This window comes from Protomyctophum bolini (genome assembly GCF_963924005.1).
Source record: "Protomyctophum bolini genome assembly, chromosome: 4".
NCBI classification, from domain to species: Eukaryota; Metazoa; Chordata; class Actinopteri; order Myctophiformes; family Myctophidae; genus Protomyctophum; species Protomyctophum bolini.
Genome location: NC_137865.1, coordinates 38842361 through 38853390, shown reverse-complemented (window position 1 = coordinate 38853390; position 11030 = coordinate 38842361). Strand labels below are relative to the sequence as shown.

At 43.5% G+C, this 11030-nt stretch overlaps 2 protein-coding genes across 2 annotated transcripts in view; both read right to left on the bottom strand.

Annotated features, from left to right (window-relative positions):
* Positions 1 to 11030, bottom strand: part of LOC308314055 (uncharacterized protein) — a 236247-nt gene that overhangs the window by 119482 nt on the left and 105735 nt on the right. The window lies entirely within an intron of this gene.
* Positions 1201 to 10508, bottom strand: klhl36 (kelch-like family member 36). Its single transcript, XM_080762045.1, has 9 exons — positions 10275 to 10508; positions 10011 to 10100; positions 7672 to 7866; positions 6501 to 6623; positions 5782 to 6003; positions 4056 to 4361; positions 3288 to 3515; positions 2372 to 2529; positions 1201 to 1783 (listed from the first exon to the last, which is right to left on the bottom strand). Exons 2-9 carry the CDS (start codon positions 10068 to 10070, stop codon positions 1204 to 1206), a joined length of 1872 nt encoding a protein of 623 aa, XP_080618171.1. The 5' UTR covers positions 10071 to 10100; positions 10275 to 10508; the 3' UTR covers positions 1201 to 1203.

Below are 11030 nucleotides of genomic sequence, written 5' to 3'. Positions count from 1 at the left end.
GCATGGATTTAAAAAAAAGGTTTCATGATGCGTTTTAAATACTGGTAGTGTGGGTGGGTGCCAGCCCGATATGGACAACTCGTTCCATGGCTGGTTGTGAGGCTACAGCTCCCCTGCTCTTAAGCATTTTGGGACCGGCAAGCAGCAGCTGGTCAGCTGATCTCAGTGACCTTGACCTATATGTTTTAAGAAGTGAGATGAATGCTGGGTCCATTCGGGTCCTATGTATTCAATTCTTAAACATAACATGAAAGATAACAGCAAAATTCAATTTCATCACAAAATAGATAACCTGTCTAAGGGAGAAGTGATTATTTCCTCTCCCTTTAGCCCACTGGATTCTCAGAAATGTTTTAAAGGAAGCCAGTGATCTGCATATTTTTTAGTCAAGGGTTCAGGGCATTCCACACGTGGGGTGGCAGTGCTGTATAGAAGGAGAATGTTTACATGCGTGTTTTATAGAGATCCACTCAAATGTACACAAATAAGTTAAAATAACTCCAGACAACTTGTGTATGGCATAACTGTAGCCATCTGTCAGACGAAGAAAAAGATAAAGTAATTTGGGCTTCCACTGGAGAAGCTACCTGGACTCTGTATACCAGAGTATGGAGTGGTACCTTATTTGGTGGAAGCTTCTTCATTCCTTCTGGAGAGAGCGGGGAGTCGGGACAGTGTAAGCGTGTTCATTCCTTCTGGAGAGAGTGGGGAGTCGGGACAGTGTAAGCGTGTTCATTCCTTCTGGAGTGAGTGGGGAGTCGGGACAGTGTAAGCGTGTTCATTCCTTCTGGAGAGAGTGGGGACAGTGTAAGCTTGTTCATTCCTTCTGGAGAGAGTGGGGAGTCGGGACAGTGCATTTTAGACAACCAGGTTCTTCAATTCACATGTACACGAATACAAATTTAAGTTGACGATTAATTGTCACACAAATAATTGCAATTAACGATTTAATTGTGTTCCTGCTCCAATCCACCAAAATGGCTTATGGTTTTCCGTCTACCGCTTGCCTGAGCCTATGTGAATGCAGCATTACTCCTTGGAAAAAGCATCACACATTGGAATTTTGACTTCTTATGACATTTGGTTTAGGTATATATGTTTTGTGTCTTACTTATAAATACGTTTTTTTACAGATTAAAAAAAGAAATCCAGATTTTCCTGTGCATTTCCAGACTAGCTTTGCTGAACCAAGAGAGACGTTTCCTATGTGTGACATGACCTTCCTTTCCCCCTGTGTCCCATCTTCCTTGGGTCAGGATCAGGTGACCGGGGGCGGGGCAAGGGCCTCACGCTGCACACGCATGCCGACGCCCCGGCAACGCATTTGGGCAGGTCCGGGCCCTTTGTCCACTGCCGCTTGTCGGCGTCGTAGACCTGCGTAGTCCTGGAGAACACCATGTCCTCCCAGCTGTAGCCACCCAGAACATAGATCCGACCAGACCAGACCCCGACCCCTGCTTCACTGTTAGGCTGCAGGAGCGGCATCACGCGGGTCCACTGCTCGGTGCGCGGGTCGAAGCTTTCCACCTCCAAGATGTCAAATCGTTCAACCGAATCCTCATTGTCGTCGCTGCCCCCGATGGCGTAGATGAGACAGTCCAGGGAGGCCATGCAGTGCCAGCCCCGGGACATGGACATGGACGTGCGCTCCGTCCAAACATCGCCGCCGCGCGACGGGTCATAGCTCAAGACGTCTCTGCGGTACGGTCCGATCTGGTAGTCATGACCACCGGAAACGTAGACCACACCGTGGTGGATAGTCCCAGCATGGCCATAGGTGAACCTGGCAAAGGACGACAACAAATAACTTCATTCTTGTTCTATAGTCCCGTACTCCCGTTGATCCTTGAAGCATACCGTTTTAACTTTTGTAGCTCCACTGAGCACCTGGTTGATTTCTTTTTTCGCTTTGCAAATAACTTCGATACTAAAGTAAAAACAAATCCACAAAGCATCTCTTGTTCTACGTCAATCAACTCTTCAGGGAAGCCTGCTGATCATTCCCACATGAAAATCTGATCATCCATTCTTGAATTTGACCCTTTTTATTGTTGTTCTGCATCATTTTGATAGTGACAGTGATGAGTAGAGAGATAGCGAAGGGCCTCGGCCCTCGGTTCAGAACCCGGGTCAACTGAGACGGATTCCACCAGTTGAGCTATCGGGGTCCCCAAGCTAGACCATTTCAAACTAAAAGTTTGTTATTCTTCAAGACAGCCTAATGATCATTCTCACCATGTTTCATGAAAATATTTATTAGTTATCATTTACAAAAGGGTAATGACGACTAGTCTTGTTCTGTTCTAAACTATGCTCGTTTAGGTTTGGCCTCTCATCAAAGCTTTAGCAGTGTGATCATGCATGTTCATACCTGGGCAGTCCAGCAACGTAGGCCCAACAGTCCTCAGCAGGATAATACACCTCGACCGAGGACAGAGCCCCGCTGTCGTTCCTCCCCCCTACAGCGATCAGACACTCCCCCATCGAGCCCAAGTAGAAATCCACACGCCGCTCGTTCATCGGAGCACACTGGAAGGAGGCACGACATACAATCAGAGCTGTCGCTCTATATCACAGTAAACTAAAAGGAAAAGATGCAAAGCTACACAGCGTATTTGTAGCTGAAGTTAAAACCAGCTCAACTGTTTTTGTAGCTTTATAGCCGTTGCAGTTTTTGTAGCAGCTACAAATGTCGGATGCATCTTTTGTATCTTCATGTCGCTGACTTCCATTGAAAATGAGTGGTAGACTGCATCTTTGCATCTGCCCGTGTGTGTGAACGCAGAATCAGAAATATAGTAATATGACGATACTGTTAAAAGAGACAGGCTCGTGATGTAAACCTCTGATAATAACAGTGTTCCTTTAGCAATTCTGGGTCTACTGGCCTCTCCTGAACATCACAAGTTGAGGCGAAGAGTACGATGATATCCAGTTTACAGATATCATACTACTAAAAAGGATCTTGGGGACGGCTACTATACTTCGATGACTTCCATTTTGCCGGACCATCGTTCAGCTGTCTCCTAGACTCCTAGTACCTTGGTCCACTGGTTGTGGCGTGGGTCATATCTGTATAGGATAGGAGGTTACTGGCACTAGTACCTTGGTCCACTGGTTGTGGCATGGGTCATATCTGTATAGGAGGTTACTGGCACTAGTACCGTGGTCCACTGGTTGTGGCATGGGTCATATTTGTATAGGAGGTTACTGGCACTAGTACCTTGGTCCACTGGTTGTGGCATGGGTCATATCTGTATAGGATAGGAGGTTACTGGCACTAGTACCTTGGTCCACTGGTTGTGGCGTGGGTCATATCTGTATAGGAGGTTACAGGCCGCGTTCCCCCCATTGTCCCTGGAGGAGCTTCCTCCGGCAGTGTAGATGAACCCCCCCAGGACAGCCAGGCAGTGGTGGCTCCTCTCTGCAGGCAGATGTGTCTCCACCTCCCAGGTTCCGGTGTCGCCATCCAGCCAGCACACGTTTGAGCTCAGCTCCTCTCCGCGCTCGGAAACCTTTACAATTAAGCATACTTCATGCTTTTATTTGACAGAACACACTTGATTTGACACTCTCTGCACGATTACAAAATGTAAGTTGCCGATTAATTGTCATATAAATAATTGTGATTAACGATTTAATTATGTCATGACATTAAACATTTTTAAACATTAAACTTTTTGTTTTTACATTTCTGTTCTTGGCTTTGTAAACCGAAAATTGCAAAGGGTGATGAATAACTTAAATATTCAAAGGATTTACATATTTATTTACTTTATTATACTTAACGTGTCACTTCGTGATCGTTGTAAGCTTGTAGATCAGCCATTTGAAAATTGACTTTTCAACATGGAAACGATGATGACGATTTTGCCAAATAATTGCGATCATCTGAAATAATTGCGATTAGACGATTATGTAATAATTGTGACAGGCCTAGTCTTAGGGTGACATTGCCGTGTGCCGACGCATTTGTGTCATTAAGGTATACTTTTTCTCCACACACTTATTTAAAAGAAGAAAAACAAATAATCATCATAGAGAATTAGCTTTACCTCCCCTCCAACCAGCAGCAGTCGCTCCACCCCGCCTCTCAGAGAGGTGCGTTTGGTTTGTAACAGGGGCTGCGCGCTGGGCCTGGTGTGGTATCCCAATGCCTCGTCTACCAGGGCCTCACAGCCGGCCTCCCCTGGCAACAGGGCCCTCACTGCAGGCAGCACGCGCTCAGCCAGGTCCTCCACTGGCATCAGAGGGAAGCGGATGTGGGCCAGGAGAGGCCTTGCGTGGGCTGCACGGTCCGGAGACTGACTCAGCCACTGAAGAGATGCCTGGAGTAAGGCCTGCTCACTCTCATGCTGGACCTGATGACAGAACAAGAAAATCAAGTATAACAGATAACTGCACTGTCCGTGGTTTGAAGACTCGGCAGGCTGACCAGGACATGAGCGATAATTAAAAAAAGCTCTCCTATGATGGTGGGTCTACTGTGCAATGGGAGAAATAATAATAATAATAAAGACTAAATCATGTCCTTGACCAAATCTGCAATACCAGACCAAATATTAATGTTTTCCTCTTTCGCTCCGTGTAATCTTGCCGTTGACATTTCCAGATAAATTATATCTAAAAAGGTCAAAGCGCATTGGCGAAATGTCAATGTATGAGGGGGTTTCCAGTGCGTAGCAACCATCTTCTTTGCCGCCGTTACGCCAGCAAAGAAGACACGGATACGGGCATTATTTAATGGCAATTGGGATCGTTTAATATGAATAAAGATGGGGAGGGTGTAATGTTAATTTGTAAAATAATCGAAAGATTAGCAGCAACCAAATTCCAAAATGTGAACACTCGGACACTCCCAAATGAAAGAATGTACCTATGGTGTTCGAAGTTCAGAAAGTGCAGTTGGGATTATTTAAAATCCTCATAGCACACAATCTACGGGGGGTCAGTATGTCCGATGAACAAAATTTAGATGAATTTGTTGATGATCAGGATTCCTAGAAGACAGCATAACATTAGACCACACTGCATCCCAGCTCCAATCTGGATCTAGATTCCTCCATACAGTATCAACAGGAAAGGTCCCATAACTAGATTCTAATAAAAAAGTATACAATATGGAAACAAAACCTCTTGATCTAACATCACAGATAAGTCTATGCAAGGGGTGCCCCTCAGGTACATTTTTACATTTTAAATGTAGTCCTCAAGTCAAAAAAGTGTGGGCACCTGCTTTATCTAAACCAGGAGTATGTACCTGATTTGGTTGAATCCCCAGTGTATCATTGGTGGTGGTAAACACATGACACATGGTTCTAGAGTGGACTGAGTGGGTAGGGGATTAACAGTACCTAATGATTTGAATCACAAGTGTGGAGATTTCTTTGAGTGTTGAATGTAATTAAGAGTTGAAGACTGGTTGATGATTTAGGGATGCCAGAAACTGATAAGTCTACTGAATATTCTACAGCCCTGGCGAATAAGTAAACTTTTGTGGAGATCTTGTACAGCCTTCTCAGTCCTCATAGTTACTTTTCGATTGACAATAAATCAATGGTGATTGACTGTACAGTAGTATTAACCTATATTTTGCCTGTAAATAATAATAAGAATAAAATGTGCAGACTGCCCATCTAATATTCAGTGGTATCCCTAGTTGATATAATCCAACTGCACATTTTATTTCTGGCTTGATCAGAGAGCTGTCCAACAGCCTGCCCCGAACGACTACTATGCCTGTAGTGTACTGTAAACCATGCTGTTGACACAAAACAGTACCTGACCACTGGAGAGGTAAGAGGTGAGCTTCGATATGGGGATGTCTCGAAGGAAGTCTGGAGTGAACGAGAGCGTGGCAAAACGCTGCAGGACAAAGTGGTCGATGAAAGCGTCGAGTCGTTCCAAACTGTAAAGGAGAGCCAGTTCTTGGAGGTAGAGGTAGTTGTCCTCGTTCACTTCCGTTTCCAGATACTGGCAGCAGAAGTCCACCACTTGCCACACCTAAAGGAGAGGTGTATCATAGGTATATGATTCAGATTTAACATTATGCAAATACATTGTGTGTACCTTTTAGACAAACGTGTTACAAATGCGTTACAAACGGTAGTGGCCAAATCCAGTCACAAACGTGTAAAGAGTCTCGTGTAAGGAGTCACGTGACTTAAGGGCAGTCCATACTGTCTCCGACCATCGAACTTTTCGTCGGAAAGCTCCGGTACAACTACAACATGACGTCACTCGCAACTTCTGAAACGCATTCCTCCGAATATTTGTTCTGAAAGCTGCACTCCCAGATGTTGTGACTCGCCGAACTCTACTTCGGAGAAACAATTAAAGTCTGATCTTTCTGACGAAAAGTTCGGTGGTCGGAGACAGTATGGACTGCCCTTTAGTGCTCTGTTCAGCGCAACTAGATATTCAGGCAGCAAAGCGTCTAGAAAAACATAATTGTCCAATACGTTTTATTGCAGACAACAGCCAAAAGACGCCTTCCGTACCTGCAACAGGTGAGCCGTCTCCAGGACATAGTCGATGTTCCCTCCATCCAGTGGCAGCTCTCCACTGTAAAGGAAGTCCACCACAGCCTTCAGACCGATGTATGATGTCCCAAGCAACTCCACCTGGAGAGAAAGTAACAGCAAGAGATTTAGAACCGGCAACTGGCGGCCCCCACCGTCACTCAATGCGGCCCTCAGGTTAATATCAGAATACTGATAGATCATTGATTTCAGCTAGTTACTAGTATTAAAATGTTATTGTAGATTCTTCATATCCATAATTCCATATGAGTGAAACAGCTGGGATGACATGTTTATTTTTCAACACAGTTCTTATATGAGGCATTCTAAAATCCCCCTATGGGGGTTACAATGCAAATAAAAAAGTACATGAACCCGTGGATTTGCGCCCTCTACCGATATTGACGTCAGACTTCGGTGCTCTATAGAGCGTCACAGTCCCTCCCGCTTTCAGAACAACGAGTGGCCCAGGTAATGAATCCCAATGCATTTTTCCCATAGGCATTTCAAAACGTATTTATTTAAAGACCTTTTAAGCGTCGTACGAAGCCAACTCTTGTCGTGACAAATCATGACAACACACACAATATTTTGGACCAAACAAATAATTACACAGAAGAAAAACAACAAAAAATGTGTTGTAACCTGCCGTTTTTTTCTACTTTCTAATTCTTTGTTTAGCCCGAAAATGATGATTTGTCATGACAAGAGTTGGCTTCGTACAACACTTAAAAGGTCTTTAAATAAATACGTTTTGAAATGCCTATGGGAAAAATGCATTGGGATTCATTTCCTGGGCCACTCGTTGTTCTGAAAGGGCAACTAGACACTTTTTGCCTCTAGCCGACCTCTCAGCCATGCTAGCATAACTATAAGTAAATGCATTGAAATTAAATAAAAAGGTTACTTTTCAGGATTCCAATTAAAAAATAGCAACAAAAAAAGGGGAAAAAAAGGAAATTTCAATTCAAATAATATCAAAAATAGTTGATCTACAAGCTCAAAATGCGTTGCGTCGTAGATCGGCTATTTTTGCTACGACAGTAATATGCAATGTGGCCCTCTGGAGTGAGTGTGGCAATATAGTGGCCCTCTCCATCGTCAAAGTTGCCATTTATTTATATGGATTATAAGAGAAGGAAAGACACACCTCTGTTTGGCGTTCCTCCCTCATGCCCAGGGTGAACATGGCATGAAAGTAAGAGCTGGACACGGCCAGGAGAGCACGGTGAGCCGGCAGACGCTGCTCGTCAGTGACCAGCACCACGTCACACAGCTGGCCATGCCGCCGCTGCTCGTTGAGACCCTGCAACAGCACTGCGGACTGCTCCACGTAACGAAACACCTGCCACAACAAACGCACCAGGTTATCTTATGGTTGGTGGTTGATGTCATGACCCACAAGGGTCAACCTTTAATTACGTTAGGTGTAGAGCTTTTACCTGTAAAGCTACTACGGGTGGGCCACGTGTGCTTGAGTAATTCAAGGTCCCGAGAGATGTATCATGTCCGATATGTAAAATCTTCTTTCCATGCGTCAACAATCACAACATACAAGAAACTCAAAACAAAAGGCATTGAACGCCGAGCTGCATGGCATCATTCATGACCATGCGGGTCAAAAACGGTTTGGCTTTTCCCATTAGACACCGTGGCCCTCATTTATCAATTGAGTGTAAAATCTGCCACAGATTCGAGTGTAGGTTTCGTAGTACACCCACGTCGCCACGGCATTTATAAAGTGATCGCTAACAGCTGATCCTTCCTTAATTTCTTTCCGAGTCGTTAATAAATGTGACGGCTGAAATCTATCTGGCACGCCCTATGAAATCAAGCCTCGTCCTCGTTTTTGCGACATGAACAACTGCAAATACGATCCTGAAACCATGGTTACAGGAAAAAAAGGTTTTGCTGGCTTGCCTTGCTGCCCCCTTTCTCATACACACACAGACGCACGCACGCACACGCAACTTGCAACTTGTTGTATCTTAAATAAATAAACCTGCATGAATTAAATAAAGCTGTCTGTTTCTCCTCTCGCTTCGCTTCCCTTGCTGCCCGCCTCACCCCCCCCCCCCCCGCATGCACGCACGCACATATCGCAATTTGCAAGCAACTTTCACTGTGTGTTGTATATTAAATTATTAAAGTATTTTTTATTTAATATACAACAAGATATTAGTGAACGAAAACCTGAACCTGTGAACCATGAATTAAATAACAAATAGGCACACACACGCTGCTGTTTTGCATAGGTGCTCCTCCTGTCCTGTCTCTCTGTCTCTCTCTATCACTGTGGTCCGTCCGTGACACCGTGACCAACTGACCATGCACGTTCGACAGTCTATTTAGATTGCCTCGCAGTTGCTACAGTGGCTGGGCTGTGCAGCGAAAACCGTAGCCTCATATGTGGTACTGTGGTGGTGGGTTGGCTGGCTGGGTTAGCCGCTATACCCATCTCGACACGTCAGGTTTATTAAACGAGGAGGAGATACCGTAACTCCAGAAAGACCTGCTGTAGATTAGGCTACAGTATATAGGCTACCCATATGTTGGGACTTTCCGCAGCTGCAGCACTGCACAGTCTGCACTATAGGCTACTTTCCAACGTCCCATCATGGAAATATTCCAGCACAGACGAGACAGCCCAAATCCTCGCATGTATGCGCTCATGCAAAACACTGTTTAAATGGCTTAAGCATCAAGCGCAGTTTTAATTATAAAGTTGAAAATCTCCTACTAATTTCATATGACACAAAAGACACATCGTTGATGTAGGCTTATTCCTTTTTTTTTTTTACATGTAGCCCATATACATACAGTTTTATATTAACATTTTTGGCGTGCACCCATATTTTGGCGTACGCACGGTTGATAAATGAGGGCTGATTTTTAAAATATAAATGTGAGTGCACATTCCAGAGACGATTTGGCATCTGTATACCTTTGTTATCCCACAGGGAAATTCTATTTTATTGGGTAGACCCTAAAATTACGATCGTGGGGAGTTATTTTGGGTACTTCTGGTTCCGCCCTGTGGTTTCCTGCCAGATGACTACAAATCATTAGCCTTGGTACCGAGGCTTTTATTTTCGTAACAAATCATTGACAATCATTGTTTTATGTGATGATTGATGAGGATATAATATGTTTATAAATACTTCGTCTAGCAGCAGCATAATAAATGTAACTACTACTAGCACTATAATTATGCTTCTTTATTTTAATGTAAATATGCAACTTTAAAGATTATATTTAATTTAATTTGATTCTTAAATCTGTTTATCGCAAGTGTTAAAATAAATCAAACACTGCAAATGTAAACGTATACTATACTGTCAGACTTTCTTCAATCACTAATCATTCTGCTATTTTCGGCAAACGTTTTCCTCAGCATACAGATGCTGGTGCTATAGTTAATAATGATCATACCAATAACAATAAGGCACATATTGTTATTGTTTACTGTAATATGGACTGATGTCCTACCTTGGATGATCCACTGATCCGCTGTGGCCGTGAGACACGGCTTGATTTCCCATTTTCCATTGGAGCTTTTCAATTTGGCATCATCTAAGTCTATAAGACGCACGCACACACACACACGCACGCACGCACGCACACACACACACACACACCCCCCACACAGTGCACACACACACACACACACACACAGTATGTTTAACACGGGACGTGCAGTTATTTATTTAGTGTGCATTTTAAATTAATGGTTTCTTGGCAAAGAGGTCTTACCAAAAAGCTTCTCAAGAGTCAAGTTAGGACGAGGAAGAAAGATGACATCGAGAGGAGAAGTATCTTCTATAGTCTAGCAGTAGTTTGATTAGGCTACATGGCAGTGACACTATAGGACAGGCAATTAATCAAATATTGTAGCCTACCATGCACACGAATGTCCGCTACGTTTTCGAGAGACGCACGTCCCTGTAAAATATAGTTTTGCAGATCTGATTGATAGAAATATACATGTATAAACTAAAGCTACCGGGTACATGGTGTTTTTGTTTTGCAGGATAGGCCTAAACGGAAATGAGTTTGCAAGCCGAGTCGACCAATCACAATCAGCTTGGTGAGCGTTCAAGAACAGCGAAGTTACACAATATACAAGTGAACACAACACTCCGCTTGTCTTATTTTAAGTTCTTTAACATACTTGACAATTAAGGTTATTATTGTGTGCATAATATATCGTGCATTATAATATATGTCATATCCCATTGATATAACCAATTAGGCCTAGGCTACATTATATAAACGCATCTATGCATACAAATACGCCGAAATTAGACTTTTACACATGTGTTACTATATATCACATTTAATGAATAGGCATATAATTAAATTTAATAAATTAATTAATATGTTAACAACATAACAAATATACAAAGTGTGTATGCGTGTGTGTATGCGTGTGTGTGTGTGTGTGTGTGTGTGTGTGTGTGTGTGTGTGTGTGTGTGTGTGTGTGCACGCGTGTGTCTGTGTGTGTGCGC